Source organism: Amia ocellicauda, chromosome 11 (assembly GCF_036373705.1).
Source record: "Amia ocellicauda isolate fAmiCal2 chromosome 11, fAmiCal2.hap1, whole genome shotgun sequence".
NCBI lineage: Eukaryota > Metazoa > Chordata > Actinopteri > Amiiformes > Amiidae > Amia > Amia ocellicauda.
This window is the reverse complement of record NC_089860.1, coordinates 37,855,348-37,872,938: the sequence shown is the minus strand read 5'-3', so window position 1 is coordinate 37,872,938 and position 17,591 is coordinate 37,855,348. Positions and strand designations below refer to the sequence as shown.

The following is a 17,591-nucleotide window of genomic DNA, read 5'->3' as shown; positions in this document are numbered from 1 at the left end:
TGACAATCATGAAACTAGCTCATGCAAAGTTCTTAACAGGCAGTTTTATACACTTCTCTATCAAACCTCCACTGTGGACGTGTGGCCACCACCATGCTTACGCTGCTTAAGTATGGTTCCCCTGGTAATTATGTGGATTGGGTTTGAGGGATCGTGAGAGAATGCTTTCACGTCTGCTTTCCTTCTGTATATCATTGTTCATGGGTATTACCATTAAAATACCTGGTATATTTTTACTAAGAATAAATATGTCAGTCAGGTTTAGACTGATATCAGACAGGAGCTACAGTACAATCTGAGCAGCTCTTTATTAGCTAAGGCATATTAAGGATGCACTAAAAATGAGGATGCATATCCCAACTTTAACCTCCAGCATTTCTATATCATAGGACACCAGTGGAACTCAGTCTCACCTCTATTGCTTTTAATGTTAGTAAAATAAAAAATGTTTTGTCAGTGCAGATGTTGAGGATCTATTTGCTGTTGTATCGGTTTGCATGAGCGGCTCTCAGTAGTGAAGCAGAAAAGCGATATTAAACAGGAAACACTTTGGTTCTAGTCCAACAGAGGTGTTTTGTTTTGTTTTGTTTTCTGCTGGGCCAAATATAGACCCTTCAGGCAAAACAACAACCCCACACACCGTCACACAAAGAGTAGGCAGGTGAAAAAATGTGCAGTACAAAAAAAAACAGAATACATATTGTAAGTAAATAAAAAAACACAATTGTCCTGCTAGTTTCAGGCCCAGTTTTACACATCCTTCATGACTCAGTGCAACTGATCAGCCACATAAAACGGTTTTCCACTGGAGGGGTTAACACATTAGCCACTCCACATCTATGAAGTGGAAACTATGAATCACAGCCAGAAAGCGCCCACAGGTAAAAAGAAATGAAAAAAGCACGCTCAATGCAATCCAAAATGATTTCTTGCCTTCTAGTTCAAAGACACAAAAGCAGATGTAGCCACACCCCAATTCTATGGAATTAAGCAATTTGTAGGAACATTTTATTTTATTATTATTAATAAGAGATGCCAGAGATGTCCCGTCTATGAGAGCTTTTCTGTGACCTTTAGCTAAAAGCCTTGAGGTGCTTTGGCACACATTAGGTCACCAAAGTAAATAAAACAGCAATTAGAAATTAGGGAATTATACAGTGACTGTCCCGGCTTGATTAGCTGCACGTCTGACTGCATTTCTCATATCTTTTAAATACTTTAATGTGATTGAACCCTGCATATGTTAATAAATTATCAATTTACAATTATATTTAATAATCAGTGTATCAGTCATAACATTTACCCTTTTCTTCCCTTGTCTTCACAGGAAATAAAAGGTCAGATACATTTGAAAGACAAGTTCTTTAGTGTGCATTAAATGCTAGCAATTTTGGTCAGGAGCAAAAAATATCTTGCAGGATAGGTAATTAAAAACATTGAGGAATGAATGAGAATTAGGTTGATATATACCTTCTGAAAATTATCTGACTGAACTGAAATCGGATGGGGGGAATAAGACCTTCACTAAAACCTGCTTGTGAAAAGTAAGCAGAAACATCAACACAAAGCTGTAGATTTAAAACTGAACATTAATTTGAATGTTTAACGAGTCAGAACAATGTTGACCCAATCGGTGGAAATCCAACCGACTTGCTGTATTAGCAGTAAGGATTATGAGAATAATATTAAAGTTGCTACATCATAATCACTACACATGCTGTATAAAATATGTAAAGTGCAACGGTCTAGGGTCTTTACATCGCAGTGACTCACAGACCATGATTGCTTGTCAGCACCATTATGCTGTTTGACCTTGAGAACAGCCAGAGAAATTGGATTGGAAGAGAGACGTACGCGGAGTGAATTAGGGCCGAGGGATTGTACAGGCCCGGCTCAACCTGCCCTGGACACCGAGCTGAAGAGCCCTCTCTCAGGGATCACAGTAAAAACAATGCCTGCAAATCAATCAGTGAAACAAAACAGTGCAAAGTTTATTTTTTAAATATCAGAGGCTTGGCTTGAATGCATCTGTTTGCTGCAGTGTTGTTATGCGGGTGATTTTTGTACTCAGTTTCTAATCACTGGACCCAGACCTGGTGTCTATTTATAACCGGAGAGAATATATTTGAGACTGACTGGCCTTGCCTTCCTCAGCCCTGATCGGCCTGTCAGCTTTCGACAGACTTCAGTCCACATTGTGGCTCTGCTCACTTCTGAGAGGGTTTAAGAGAAGATTTCCAAACTGAATAGAACAGAAAACACTGAGCCTCACAATCAGACCACTAACTTTCTTGGGATAGTAAATAAAAATCCTGCTGGATTAGTTAGAGCAAGTTTCTCTATAGCAGCAATCACAGGTGTGGTCAGTTACATTCCCACGAGATGAGCGGACAGGACAGTGACGATGGCCAGCCTTGCTCTGCGATATAAACAGATGAGCTCCAGACACTGAACCAGACCAGGACAGTCGTAGGAAGCAATTTTGACCATTTTTATTTAGGTGTGATTTCTTCTTTCACAACATTATTCTCTCTTAGAGCCACTGTAATGAAAACCAGCTATCAGGCACAAATCTCACACCCTGACGCTCAAAAGCTGGAACACCTTTTTCTTCTGCTATCAATACAGAGAGGAGGTCTCCTTATCAGTGCGTTGTTTTGGACAACGCCACACAGTCAGATCCCCGTCCCAGCGAAGCTCCCGGCTGCACAGACGGCTGCGCTGCCCCGGCACGCCTCTCGGCACGGTATGTGGTATTTTCTGTGGCTTGGCGGTGGAAATCAGGGGGTGACTCAAGCTCAGACTAATCATTTCTATTTCGCGGACCGGCGTACTGCACTCACAGAGCAGGTAGTGCGCAGCTATCATGGAACACTAATTACAGGCCTGCTCTGAGTGGGGGGACGCACCCGTGGGGGCCACACTCGTTAAGGGTCGGAGCCGGCAGTGAAGTCGAGTTCCTTTCACCAACCGGGGATTTTCTACTCTCAAAGCTGCCCAGAGACTCCATCCGGAGCACCATCCTGTGCACTCGGCTGCCTGGAGAAGAACTCCTCATCAACGCACAAGTCATTAACATGCAGAGGGTGTCTGTTGATCTTTGATTGATTGATGTATTAATTGATCAGCGCTTGGAGGTCACGGCGTGTAGGAGTTGCCACAACTTCACAACGCACTTTAAACACTTATTGGCATTGATTCAGGTTCAAGGCCCTTTCCTGACTCAGTTCAGTCAGCTGGGGTCTCTACAGCTCCCCCAAAATATATTACAGATGGACAGTTTAATTAACAATATTTTAACTAGATGAAGGCTGTGAATTCTCTCCCGAGTGTCTGCCTCCGTCCGCACCTCACAGACACTGCGGGCCCCTAGGGCATCAGTCCAGCAAATTCATGGACTCAGCCTACAATCTGAAACGTGTATCGTTTGTATATTAAGTGCAAACTCTGATAGCCCTAGAGGACTGTATAGAAGTCAGTCTAATGAACTGCTAAAGAAAACAGTAAAACATAAATACATGTTAGGGTTCTACATTATCATTTACAAACCTTCAGTCACACAAATTAAAATATCAAAGCCAACTTTGGCTAACATTTGAAAATGATTAGATAATTAAATATTTTGCTACAATGGGGAATCTAGAACAATTCAAGGGCAAAGATGTTCAAGAAAGATTGTCTTATAAGGAATGAATGATCGATAGGCCTGATTTATAGTACTTAACCATAACTAAGCATTCTTGCTTTTTAGGTACAGCCCTCACACATATTCTGAAGGTATAATTTAAGGAGAGAACTACATTATCTATTTTATGCTTTCTAATGTAGAACATAAAACAAATGAGAATGGAAAAGCTAAAGCCAGCAGTCACATCAATCAGGGCATGATTGAAGTAAATTACAGAATATGAATAATGCTTTAGAAACATGACTCAATAGAGTGACATAAATTAATCAAAGATACAGTATTTCAATTTAAACAGTAAGTGTTCTGAATAATTAAATACAAATACTGAATGGACAATGGCATCATCATGAAACAGAAACAGCATTATGACAGAGGAAGCTCGAAGGGGACTGTATCGCCAGTGCTGCGCTCGTCTGCTGCCACTTCCTCATCATCTGCGTCTCAATCATGCATTACAGTTTCCAGTTCTAACAGACGGGCCGCCTCCAGTGCCCGTCTCACGACACCAACATTACACTACAGGAGGAACACCTGACGAGAGATCCGGCACACGGGCCTACACATGAACGCGAACAAAAGGGGTTTCCTTGGGATTCCAGACAAAATAGTTCAATTGGTTTCTCTTGGATGAACACTGACTGGGATGTTTCTTATGACGGTGCCTTGTCTAAAACAGCCAGCTTTGAGGCTCTGCTCCGTCAGCCTCTTTACTGGAAATGCTAAGAAAAGCCGAATCGCGGAGAGAGCAGTGGGAGTTCAAGGGACGCCCTCGGTGTTTCTGACACATCTGGGGGTTTTGCTATTGCTCGGCAGTATCAGATCTGATTGAAGAGCAATCAAGCAGTCGTTATGAGACTGTGGGAGCGTGGGAGTCGGGCAGGATGACAAACGACACCCTCACATCTCTGCAGCAGACACACACAAACACACAGCAGCAGAGATGCAGAGACGCAACAGCACACAAACACAAAGGCAACAGCAGCACAAACACAACAGCAGCAGAGACGCACAAACACAGCAGCACAGAAACACACAGCAGCAGACACGCACAGAAAAACAGCAGCAGAGACGCAGAGACACAACAGCACAAACACCCACAGACACATAACAGCAGCACAAAAAGCACACAGAGACACACAACAGCAGCACACAAATAGAGACACACACTGACACACAGCAGCACAAACACACTGCAAACACACACAGCAGTTCGCTCTCTACCCTGCACATCAAAGCTACAGTCAAACCTCTGACTGCCAGTGAGACCCACCGAGCCTGTCCTGAAACAGGCCCATCTCCACCTGAAGACTGACACTGGTGTCTGTAAGGCTGGGGGACACCGACAACACCATATTAAAACACTAAACCAAGGTACCAGTTAAGACAAAATAATCACAATTCCAAAAGAGGCAATAAGGCTGTGCTGAAACGGGTCACTGTGTTTAGGTCACTTTTACTGTTACAGAAACATGGTTTTGTAGATTTTCATTGGCATTTTTTCTGGTTTATTCAGTAAATTATTCTATTCCGTGCTTATACGTCAGGTTTAATCAAGCATATGAGGAATGACAGTGAAACCCAACTGTAATGACAGGGTGGAGTGCACGGTTATCAGGCACACAAACCAACTGTGTGAAGAAAGGCGTGTTCAGGAGGACAACATTGGGTTTCCCTTCATCTCCCTAATTCGCCTTGTCCTGCGTTTGGGGGGCAGTGTGCTGTGCCAAGGCTTGGTTTTGCAGTCTTTGTGAAAATAACGTCACTTTTTCTTGGTTAAATACTCTTTCCTGCCGTCCCCGCCGAAGTGCCGGACCCGGTGGATCTTCTGCAGCTGGCTCTCCACGGTCTTGATGATGTCCACCTGGTCCGGGATGTGGACGTACCTCACATTCCTCCCGGTGACGAAGAGGTCGGCCAGGCGGCTGAACCTCCCGCGCCGGTCCGTGTACGCGACCTCCTCCAGGCGGATATTCATGAAGGCGTCCACGTTGACGACGCGGCCCCGGGCCACACTCTCGTCCCTCAGGTCCACCGTGGCGACCTGGCCGTGGATGCCCTGCAGCAGGATGACCAGACTGTTCTCGGCGATGGTGCGCTCTCTGATGGAGTGGGTCACCTCCATCCTGCCCGCAATCAACACGACAGCACCGCGGAGACGGGCTCTAGACAGTGATGATTTCTGTGCCTGTGCCCCAGTGCCTGGCTATGGGCGCCACATGTTTAACACGGTGCTGCTTCTCTCCAGATCTGGTGCAAGCTTGGGAGCAACACAGCCTACATTAATAATAAATAATTCATCCGTTTGTACCCAAATGTGGATTCAAATCGTAATGCAAACGAGCGTTAATTAGCTAATGAAGAAATATATAATTAACAATAATAATAATAACTGCGGAACAGCCCTATAAATATAATTTTAATTACCGTAGCGTATTTATATTGCCTAAATAACGCCAATGCGATTTAAGTAACGCAGAGCACCGCTTTAAACCCTGCGGCCCGGCGCGTATCAGGAAACGCATTGACGCGCTTACTTCCGCTTCCCAGGCTGATGACGTGAACGTCGCTGGTTTTAGACGTCACGCATTGGAGGAAGGAAGTGACGGACGTCTGTCTCCCCCCAGCGTCAGTCTCCTGCAACCAGTTCTGCTCACATTGGGTTTAACAGCTGGGTTGATTTGCTTCCAAAACAAACTACAGATGCAGAATTAAAACCAACATTACATTTGATTTTCATATTGGCGAAGAACACAATGTTTAAATGTGTATTACTATTATCACAACAACAGTCATTTAATAACGGAATTCAACAGAAACAAGTGTTATTTGTTTATTAAACATTTTTAGAACTTTACAAAAATGAACCTAATGGACCTACAACCGAAATGTTTTAAATCTAAAACTTAATTAATAAACTCATCCAACTAGTGATCAGATTCATTATAAAACATAATTCTACATTGCCTTTCATGCCAAATGCTGCTTATGAGTATTAAAACTTAACAGTATTAAATATATTTACTAACTCTGCCTCCACTCTCCTTCCTCCAGAGCCGCTCCTTCTCATCTCTGGTCCCTAAGTGGTGGAACGACCTGCCCACCGAAGTCAAAACAGCAGAGTCCTTGACCTCATTCCGGCTCTTACTCAAGACGCATATTTTCCGACAGCACTTGTAATATTAGTCCTCTATCCCTGCTAGATAGCACTTCAGTTTATTATGCTCCTCGCGTTCTTGAATGTTTTCCTCCTTGCTCCCTTTCCCGTAGCCCTAGTCTGTAACCCTACATCTTGACAGCACTTAGCTTTCACCGTCCAGGATGTAGGAAGTCTCTTACTGTACTTGTGTAAATTGTAATTGGAATTTGTTAAATGTATTATTTTGAAATGCTATGTTTTAGCTAAGTTGAATTTGTAATGATTGATGCCTTGTACTTTTCTGTATTTTTGCACGTATGTTGTAAGTCGCCCTGGATAAGGGCGTCTGCCAAGAAATAAAAATAATAATAATTTACAAACATTAACACATTAAAAGCTGTAAATCATGTAAAATAATGAAATAAACACCCCAGTTATTAGCAGGCTTTGCTCGATATGCATTTCTAATAGAATCACACATTGATCTTTGATCTCCAACTCAATTTTTATTGTTTTTTAAATTAAACTGACACACAAAGAGCATTATACACACATTGCCACCTGTACACACAGTTCGCTTCATCTGACCTCTTCAGGAAGAAAGAAAAAAGGATAAGTTGTATTTCTATTAACAAAGACAGAACAGTTTATTTTTAAACATCTATGTAACAAATATATATCGTCTCTGCAGAAAATAACAAATCTCTTTACATCAGAAATGTGAATTAAATATGACAAGGTGGCCCTCTAGCAATCTAGTCCCCAAACTGCGTTATCGTTCTCTTTCCAGCTGCGAATGATGACAGAAATGAGCCGGCGGGGGCAGGGGTTTAAATGCCCCCTCGACCGATATAACTGACACAGCTATACTGGCTCAGTCTCAGCGCACTGGAAAGCAGACGTGCAGGGTGGATCTGCAGTAGCACTGCGGGGTACAGAGTCAGAGAGATGTCTGACGCAGCTTTGCGGACACAGGGTGACAGGGCTGATCCTTCTACAATGACTATGAGATCCGCGGTAAAATGCTCATTTGCGTCCCTGCCTGTGACCGACGCCCCAGAGCGCCTGTCCTGCACTCCATCTTCAGCTCTATCATGTAAATGAACCGGTTGACCCACTGGCACCACCACCCTACTCCCACTCAACCCAACCTAGAGAACACGCACGCCCGCAGCCCCAGACCCCCGACTCCTCTCCCTGGTGCGATACGCGGCGCCTCTCTCTCCAGTCCAGGAGGAGCAGAGCCCCGCGCACGCCCGGTCACAGGCCGTCCATCAGCGCCAGCAGGTCGTCCCCCTTGCTGCCCGGGCTCTGGGGCGACCTAGCCTCCTCCGTGAACTCGCCCATGATGCGTGCCAGCTCTGCGTTGGCCTGCTGGTCCTGAAACACACAGCTCTTCTTTACTAGGGGACCTCCGCAGACCACAGCAGCCCCCCATATCACTCCACACACTGCTCTCTCCCTGCCGCCCACAGGCCCAGAAGTCACGCCTGCCCCCCGTGTCTCAGTCTGGGCCCGCTCTTCCTCCACAGGCAACTGTTACTTTGTATACATTGCCCAGGACAGAGGCATCTGATAAATAATGCGATATTAATAACCATGTAAACCTCCTGTTCCTCCAGACGTTCAGCCCTTGTGTGTGTGTGCATCTCTGTTTGTCTGTGTGTGTGTGTGTGTGTCAGTGCACATTCAATGAGCAGCACCAGGCCGGCCTCAAGAACTTGAGTTGTTCTTACCGTTGTTGCTTGTATGTTTATAACTTGATAAGAAAGCTCTGCAGGTCTTGACATGAAAGCTTCCCTGAAATTAAAATATTAAAATTAATGTCACAATAAGGAACGACACGGACTAAGTGCACTGAAGCCAAATCTGCCACTTTAACCAGTCTCTAATACAGCAAAGTGAAAGTGTAAGAAGTTCACATGCAGCATGGCGGACAGGAAACCTACTCCTCCTCCTCGTCGGTGGCGAACAGATTGACTCTGAACCCGGCGTCGGAGCTGGACTTCTTCACGTCCAGACCCCCCATTAGTCTGGCCAGCAGGTTGAGCTCCTCCTTGGCCAGGGGGTTGGGAGCCGCGTTCTCCTGGAACAGACACACAAGAAGAGTCAAGGGCCACATCCACGAGGGACACGTCTCCAGGAGTTTCATCGTTTTCCATCTCCTTGTTACAAAAGCCACATGGACACAATCATCTGAAGGAACACAATACAGTCAGAGCAAGGACGAACACTATGTGATTTTAGCCCGAATGAGATTAAAATGAAGAGCCAGCACACCTTTGTTGCTATTTAGTAGCCATTCAAGTAGGGAGCCCTCTCCTTTCCACCGCACCAGAGACCCCACTGGAATACACAGACTTTCAATAAAAGTCAGGCCTCCCGCCTGCATCCGCCTGTCCAGGGGATCATGACGTCGAGCTGCTCTCAGGTGTATCGCCTCCCTTTCCATTCCCAAGTCCCAGACTACGGAGGCGTACACACAAGGGGCTTTGGACCTCGGGATCATTCGTCCATTAACTTCCCCTACTGTCGCCAGTTTCTTTTTCGTGACCAAAAAGGATGGAGGACTTGTGCCGTGTATTGACTATCAGGGCCTAAACGAGACCACAGTCAAACCGCTAACCTTTGCTGTTAGTGCCTGCTGCACTGAAGCGAGGTCGAGGAGCTCGCTTCTTCTACAAGCTCGACCTCCGCAGCGCATACAATGTGATCCAGATCCAGAGGGAGAGGAGTGGAAGACAGCGCTCATTACCAACAGTGGTCACTACGAGTGTCTGGTGATGCCAGTGGACCACTTTCCCAAGGCGTGCAGACCGATTCCCCTGAAGGGCATTACTTCCACCCTCGAGACTGCGGAGCTCCACTTTATGCATATCTTCGGTGTTTCCGGAATGGCAGAGGATATATTGTCCGACCGAGGTCTGCAGTTTACGTCACGAGTATGGACAGCATTCGTGAAAGCCCTCAATATCAACATCAGCCTCATCTCCGGTCACCCCCCCCAAGTCGAATGGCCAGATGGAGCAGCTGAATCAGGGGATCGGCCGGTTTTTGTGGTCGTACTGCAGCACATCCCGGTCTGAGTGCAGCCGGTTCCTGCCGTGGGCTGAATATGCGCATAACTCCCTCATCAGCTCTTCCACAGGTCTCACCCCCTTTCAGTGCATCCTCAGTACCAACCTCCTCTGTTTCCCTGTTCTGACGAGTGCTGCAAGGTGCCGGCAGTGGACGACTGGTTCAGGCGCAGTGATGAGGTTTGGCAGGCAGCCCATGTCCGTCTCCAGCAGCCATCAGATGTCACCGGGCGCAAGCTAATCGCCGCAGATGGCCGGTGCCTCAGTACCTTCCTGGACTAAAGGTATGGTTGTCCACGAGGGACATTAGTCTCAGGCTTCCCTGCAGAAAGCTCCGCATACTGCTTGGAATTGTCTTCCCAGTACAGGATCTCGCCCACCTTTCCCGTCTCCCTGTTGAAGCCAGTGTGGTCTGATCCCGCTCGGTCCGCTGCTCCGGCTCCCGTGCCTCCTCCTCCTCCTCTCTTGGACCTCGACAGGATTATGCCTCATTTACTCCAGGCCCCCGTCCTCGGGGACATCCTCGCCGCCGAGTGTCTGTCGTGTCTTAAAACAGTATAAATGATATCGGTCTGGCTTGTGATTAGATGTTGTCGTTACTGTGACCTCACTGCTCAATCCCACCTTGTGACCCTATGGTTACACAACTCACCAAGTGAGATAAAACTACAGAAACAGGATACAGCTTAGCAGCAGTGAGAGATAATGTTAAACTCTAAATTAACCACATTGAAGTACAGTTTACTACCATTTTTAATGGAACCCTTTATAACATATTGAAGCATTACAAATGTAGAAAGAAAACCATTGATTAAATGTGTTAAAAGGTAAAGAAACACCTCAGATAGACCTCCCTCCGTCGAGCAGGGCTTTGGGCTTTTCTACAGGGTGACAGTTAGCAGTTTCTGAGGTGTTGTGCTCTGCATCCACACTGAACACGGGGTCCAACACAGCCGTCCTGCCTCCGACAGCACAACAGCCACAGTGACCGTGGAGAAGCTCTTCAGTGCAACTCTGAACACTGGAATGACTGCTGTGGACGTCCCAGGGCTTTTAAAACAGACCATCCTCAATCTTGCTTTGTGGCTTAATTGGTTAATGAAGGGTTAATGCCATCTGCACTGTGATGAGTTGCTCTAACGAGCTGAGCGTCTGTACTTTGTGCTCGATCTGCACAGAGACAGGAAATGGTTTCTCTAGGCGTCATGAGGAAACCAAACTATACTGACTCCGCTTCCTGTTTATTTCCGAATGCTTTTTAAAATTATGATTATAAAGGTTATTATTAGTGGTTTTAAAATATGATTATAACTCATAAAACAAGCCTTACCTTGGTGTGTGACGCTGAGCTTTTGGACGACCCTGACATGTGTGTCTCTACAGGGCGGCTGACGCTGTACCTGCAGGGAACGACAGCACACCATCAGCGCACTTGTCTGACCGACCCGGGCCCAATCACAGCTGCATTATTCACAGGCAATTAGCCCTTTGTTAGTGCAAGATGGTAACGAATTACCACTGACCTGCTGTGCCAAGTATCCCTCTCTCCCCCTCTCCCTCTCTCTCATATATATATATTTCTATTTGAAAGATCCAGGCTGAAGTTAGAGCTCATCTGGATACTGTGTACAGTTCTGGGCTCCACACTTCAAGAAAGATATCGCTGCTCTAGTGGCAGTTCAGAGGAGAGCAACCAGACTTATTCCAGGTCTGAAGGGAATGTCCTACTGAGAGAATGAGGGACCTGAACCTTTTCACCATGGAACAGAGGAGACTACGTGGGGACTTGATCCAAGTCTTCAAATTCATGAAAGGCATCGACCACATCAAACCAGAGGAGCTTTTCCAGATCAGCAGGGACACACGCACCCGGGGACACAAATGGAAATTGGGCTTCAAGGCATTCGAGACAGAAAACAGGAGACACTTCTTCACACAGAGAGGCGACTGGATAGGATCCTTGGATCACTTAGTTATTAATGGACACACATGGAAACGCTCTTATGTTCTAAGTGGTACTCAGGGTTTACTTACTGTAGGGACTGCAGCACTTACATGTTGGTGCCGAGTTTGATCACTCTGTCTCCAAAAAGGTCGAAGGATCCTTCCCTCAGGGGGCTCGTGTAGTTGCCACCGCTGTGGAACACAGACCGTTTTATTTCCTCCCCATTGCTATTAAACATCCTGTTGGAGGGAACAAAGAGAGTGGATGTTAAGAGTCTTCCTGGGCTCCTGTAAGAAAAGATCAAAGAAAACATGCAGGCCTGAGGATATCGCAGTAAATCACAATACTCGGTCGTGTGACTCAGAGAGGGAGGGTCTACTTCTCTTCTCTGTCCTTAATTGGATAATTGGACTCCCGGAGGAGTGTGGGGTCGGTGCTGCTAGCGAGATTCACTTTTAAATTCTGCAGTTTTAAAGCAGTTTCACTTCGGAATCGGAAGATTTGCTTTTATTATTTTAATCTTAATTGTTGTTTACAATCTCATCTTCACAATATTATTACTGCAGCAACTTCAGATGCATCCTGTAACTGCATGTGATTGTTAAATGTAACAATCTGTCAAAGTGGATGGTCAGGAAACAATAAAGCACAACAAGCACACAATACCAGTGATAAGGAATCCTGGTTCCCCTTTAAGGATCCTCCCTCTCTGGCAGGTCTTTAACTGCCCACGGACAGACACACAGCTTTGATACATACAGAACTGCTCTAAAAGAAGACGTGAAACCAGTTACAATAAGACGAAGCCTAGACTGTGTTTAACGGCAGCTCAACCACCAAGTCACACCATAAAACCGCGCATTTGATTTGCATCAGATGAGCGGACTATAAGACTATTGTATCTCCTGCCCTGTAGACCTGACCCACAGTGCTGTCCGAGTGTCCAGCCCACGCACTTCATTCCCCAGCAGTCTGTGAACAGTGCTGTGCGACTGGTTACTGTATTGTAACTATCCCAACAGGTTTCACACATTCATATTTACTATGATTATTAATAATCTTTTTGAAAACAAATGCTACATGTATGAACTCTGAGTGCACACATGGTCTGTGATACACGCGTGTGTTTGTGGAGTATTGCGTGACACAGCCAGGGACTGCCATGGCTACCTGATGCATCCTGGGACTTCGGTTCCGCAGGGAACCGGCCCGGAGGTGGGCAGCACAAAGCGCCCGTTAGAGTTCTGCACCTTGTCCTTCAGGAAGATCGACACCTGCAGAGCAAACAGGACAGGGGCTTGAACATATAGTCTCAACACACACACAGAGACACAGAGACGCACACAGACAGACAGAGACAGACACACAGACACAGACATACAGAGACACACACACACACAGACATACAGAGACACACAGAGAGACACAGACAGACACAGGCACACACAGAGACACACACACACACACACACACACAGACACAGACAGACATACACACACACACACACAGAAACACAGGCACACACAGGGACACACACTGTGCTCAGACTCACCCGGATGTGCATGTCCTGGAAGAAGACGAGTAGCGTTTGTCTGATCAATTGAAATTCTCCGGCTGGCAGACAGCTGTACATCTATTCAAACAGAGACAGCAGTGACGGTGCAACAGACATCGCCACTGACACAAACCCAGCCACTTCATCACCAACCTCAGGTCTAAGGGACAAACTCACTTCCCAGCTGCTAATTGATCTAATTACCCTGCTGACTAGTTTAACTGATCTGTTCTGTACACCTTGAAAGAACAGCATAAAGTGTGAAACTGTGTTAATAGGCATTACTGGGAAAATAATGAGCTGAATGTGGAAATTAAATAAAACAGAAGACTGTGTCCCTTCATCAGCTGAGCTTCAACCCCCTGTTCACACCATTGGTCTGAAACATTGGTATTTCAGGATTAATTCTGACAGTTAATTTAACTACACTTATTGATCAGTGTTCGTCTGAAAAGATCTCATTGATGAATAAGAGTTATCTAATGACCAGATCACACAACACAAATCACAGAATCAGATGAAGGAGGAAAACACTTTCAATGACCATGAGAAGAGGATGACGGCGAGACTGGGTTTCTAGACGCACCTCGATGAGCTGACGGAAAGTCTCGTCCACCTGGTTGAGGATGCTTGGGGAATCTCTTATGAAGTCCTTGATGGCATCCATGTGATTGAATGAGACCAGGAGGATGTCTTTGGGCCGGGGGCAAAGCAGCACTTGGTATTTAAAAGCCATGGTCATGAGATCATACAGCTGTAAATCAAACACAATACGTTTCATTCATTCATTGTGCAGAGTTACGCCGTCTTTTTTCCCAGTTCTTCTGAAAGCAATTAAAGGTCAACTGAGCAAAAAACACAGTTTCCTTATTAGTATTTAGATTATGTTGCATTTGTTTTGCTAATCACACTTGCTTTTTTTTTACATTTACTTAATTCAATAAGAACTGTGTCCCTTGCTCTTGCCCCAGTGCTGTCCTGTACTTCTGTGTTGTAGAGTGAGAGGCAAATAACCAGCTCATCGTATTACTGTTCATAAGAATGAGTTACAGTGGATTTTGTTAGTCTTTTTTTAGTAATATTGCTCAGTTGACCTTTAAAGGTGTGAATCCAGTAGGCTGATCATACAGAAAATCAAGATGTGGATTATCGTTTCACTTCAACCCAGTTGTTTGTTTGGTTCCCTTTGAAACGAACACGACCCTCAGACGCTTCCACGCGGACACATGCTGGTGCCATGGTTCTGTACCTTGTCCATGCTGGCCTGGTTCAGTCTCATGATGGAGGCGTGAGCGAGTCGGTCAAACACCGTCCGGAGGGCTTTCTTGGAGTAGAGCTCCTGAGGTTTAAACAGCTCCTCCATGAATTTCTTATTAAACATCGTAGTGATGATGTCATTCATAACTAGGGCGGGAAACAAAAAGCAAAGGACACAGAAAGAAAGTTTACAAACCAGAGGAGGCCATTCGACCCATTGTGCCAGACAGTGATCCCCAAACTAGGTGCATATGTTTTTAAATGATGCATGTATGATACAAACAGAAAGCAGGAAAGATGGGGAAGTACCAGCCGTAGCTCAGGAGAAGCTCTAACGTCAGCACTGCCCGACTCCAATGCCCATATTGAAGTTAGTGAGCAAAGGAAAGCATGTTAGAGAAGATGGTGGTGATAGGGATGACTGATAGACATGAACTGCACAGAAAACAAGATAAAGCACCACAGAAGATGGGTAAGCATAGCAGAGTGGAAAGCAAAGAAAGTGCATCAATTTATTCAAACAGAAGGAAGACTTTCCTTTTCAGGGGCAGATTGTAACAAAAGGGCTGATACCTAATTCTGAAGAACTAGATTAGGTTTCATGTTAATGATTGGGCACCAAACAAACAGAATAAAAACAAAATGAAAATGCTATGTTAACACCCTCTGGCCTGCATCTCTCGACAAGAGGTTTGATTAATTTCTTTTAAATAATTTATTTTCGACCCAGATCCTGGAACACGACTCGTTAAGACTTATCTCGTAGTTCCATAAAGTAAAAGCACAGAGGCTGCTGTAGTGAACTGGATTTTCAGTCAATGACGTTTCTGATTCTCAGCTAGAGTACACTGCCTGTTGCCGAGACCACAAAAAGCAGACTGGAAGCCAAACACCATTAATAGGCAAAGAGAGATATTGTGTGCTTTCAAGTGAGAGAATTCAAATTATATATTTGGTAGGTGGGAGTATTGTTTGTCCCTTTAAGAAAACAGAAAGCCTTAAACGAGTTGTAAGACTTTATAATGACTTGAAAAACAGCTAGCAACAAACTGGGATTGCATTATATATATACATACATACATACATACATACATACATACATACACACACACTGTGATTATAGTAATGGCTTCCGTCTCGCCACCCTGCCACCCAGGGCAGTTGTGTGCCGTGGTCTGGACACTGCTGGCTGATGAACCCGCCATTCACTGATGATTGAGTACACTGGGCACACATATGTTTGTTCCCTTCTCCTGACTTGTGCTTTTCCATGACTGAAAGCTCCTTGGTCTTCATGGTTGAGTCTTTGTTTGACTACCTGACCAAGGAACCTCACGGAGACCGGTGTTTTTATTCTGAAATCATGAGAGCCACTATTATTGCGCACAGACAGAGGCCACTCAACTAACTGTGCGTCTCATTAAGGTCATTGTTTGCAGCTGAATTAATTTAGGTATGCCACAGCAAAGGGTTTGAATACTTATAAGAGCTCAAGAACATAAGACAGTGTCCAATCGAGAGGAGCCCATTCGCCCCATCGTGCTCGTTTGGTGTCCATTAATAACTAAGTGATCCAAGGATCCTATCCAGTCTGTTTTTGAATGTTCCCAAATTGTCTCTTCAGCCACATCGCTGGGGAGTTTGTTCAGATTATGCAATCATTCGGGTTTTTTTATATTTCATATTAATTCTCTATTAATTCTTTGTTTTTGCTTTGGATGTGTGGATTCAGTTGTGTATGTAAGACATGGCCTATTCATTACTTCAGCATGTCATGACTGCGAGCTTTAAAGCAACAAAATGTGAAATCTGTGAGAGGGTCTGATTATTTCTGCAAGACACTGTATATCTATTTATCTATCTATGTAATAATTCGATGTTACTGTAGTTGTGAAAATACTTGTATTGTTCTTTTTAAAAACAAATATAATAACTGTTAATAACCAATGTCTTGATGTGTCTTCAATATTGTTTACTTTTTGCAAACTCGACAGTGTTAAAAATATGTTTAAAAACACACACTGGTTTACTAGGGCAGATGTTTTATGGTTACTGAATTATAGGTGTTTTTTGTCCCATGCAGCTGTTTGGACTGTTATCCCAACTGATGCACTTGTTGCTTTGCACTAAGGTCGTCTGGAGGTCGGGCTCGGGTCTCCTCTCCACACATCTACTGCGGGGTGCAATCTGCGCAAGCAATTACCTCGTCTCCTGTCCCCATCTGTCCACTCAGCTACATGGAGCATTTACAAATAAAAGAGGCGTTCAACAACGGGGTCTCAGAAACAGTGTTTTCAGATCAGACTCGAGTCAACTGGAAACGCTGTGCTTTAAGTACTGGTGGCAGCAGTGGGGTGGTTCTGATCAGACACCGGAGCTGGTCTTATCGGTGCAACTGTCACAGTGAATGGGTCGACAATGGGACGGGCAGGTGGGGCGTATTATTTCTGGGATTGCTGCTCTGCGGATGCTCGGTCTCTGTCCCAGCGCAGCCGGCCCTACAGCCCCGCATCAGGCAGGGCGCGGCTGTGAAACGCCCATCCAAAGGCCCGTCCCGCTGGGTGTCATGCGCGGTGCGGAGGCGGCGATACGGTACCTTTCTTGGCCTTGTCGGCCGGGATGTTCTGCGCTCGTAGGCGCTGGTCCAGGATGTAGAGCATCTCTCCGCCCAGGTTAATGAACAGCAGCGGCAGCGTCCGCATCGACATGGCGCCGTGTGTGTGAGGGCCGCTGGATGCGGGTGTGATGCGGTCCGGCGGGCGGTACCGGAGCTGTGGGCGGGTGTGATGCGGTACCGGTACTGAGGTCGTTGCTGCTGATGCCGCCAGGAAACAGCGTCCGGACGTCAGCGTGGTTGCCAGGTCACCCAGATGAACCAATCAGGGCTCGCGTTACTGCAGCCACGCATCACGCATCACGCATCACGCACGCAT

The 17,591-nt window shown here is 45.6% G+C and overlaps 2 protein-coding genes across 2 annotated transcripts; both read right to left on the bottom strand.

The window, feature by feature from the left end:
• Positions 1-5,121: 5,121 nt before the first annotated feature.
• Positions 5,122-6,231, bottom strand: lsm10 (LSM10, U7 small nuclear RNA associated). Its single transcript, XM_066717764.1, has one exon. The coding sequence runs from the start codon at positions 5,808-5,810 to the stop codon at positions 5,448-5,450; it is 363 nt and encodes a 120-aa protein (XP_066573861.1). The 5' UTR covers positions 5,811-6,231; the 3' UTR covers positions 5,122-5,447.
• Positions 6,232-7,310: 1,079 nt separating this feature from the next.
• Positions 7,311-17,578, bottom strand: oscp1b (organic solute carrier partner 1b). The gene is made up of 10 exons (XM_066717762.1): positions 17,255-17,578; positions 14,651-14,805; positions 13,988-14,155; positions 13,399-13,479; positions 13,017-13,120; positions 11,957-12,085; positions 11,232-11,301; positions 8,774-8,910; positions 8,561-8,624; positions 7,311-8,204 (listed from the first exon to the last, which is right to left on the bottom strand). The coding sequence occupies exons 1-10, from the start codon at positions 17,364-17,366 to the stop codon at positions 8,085-8,087; spliced, it is 1,140 nt and encodes a 379-aa protein (XP_066573859.1). The 5' UTR covers positions 17,367-17,578; the 3' UTR covers positions 7,311-8,084.
• Positions 17,579-17,591: the final 13 nt, after the last annotated feature.

Bases quoted from the DNA above. Each gene is read 5' to 3' on its own strand.
- lsm10 (XM_066717764.1), bottom strand. From the start codon at position 5,810: ATGGAGGTGACCCACTCCATCAGAGAGCGCACCATCGCCGAGAACAGT.
- oscp1b (XM_066717762.1), bottom strand. From the start codon at position 17,366: ATGTCGATGCGGACGCTGCCGCTGCTGTTCATTAACCTGGGCGGAGAG. The intron at 11,302-11,956 runs GTAAGTGCTGCA...CGTTCCCTGCAG, and splicing joins ATCAAACTCGGCACCAACAT to GTACAGCGTCAGCCGCCCTG. The intron at 8,625-8,773 runs GTAGGTTTCCTG...TTTTAATTTCAG, and splicing joins GCCACCGACGAGGAGGAGGA to GGAAGCTTTCATGTCAAGAC.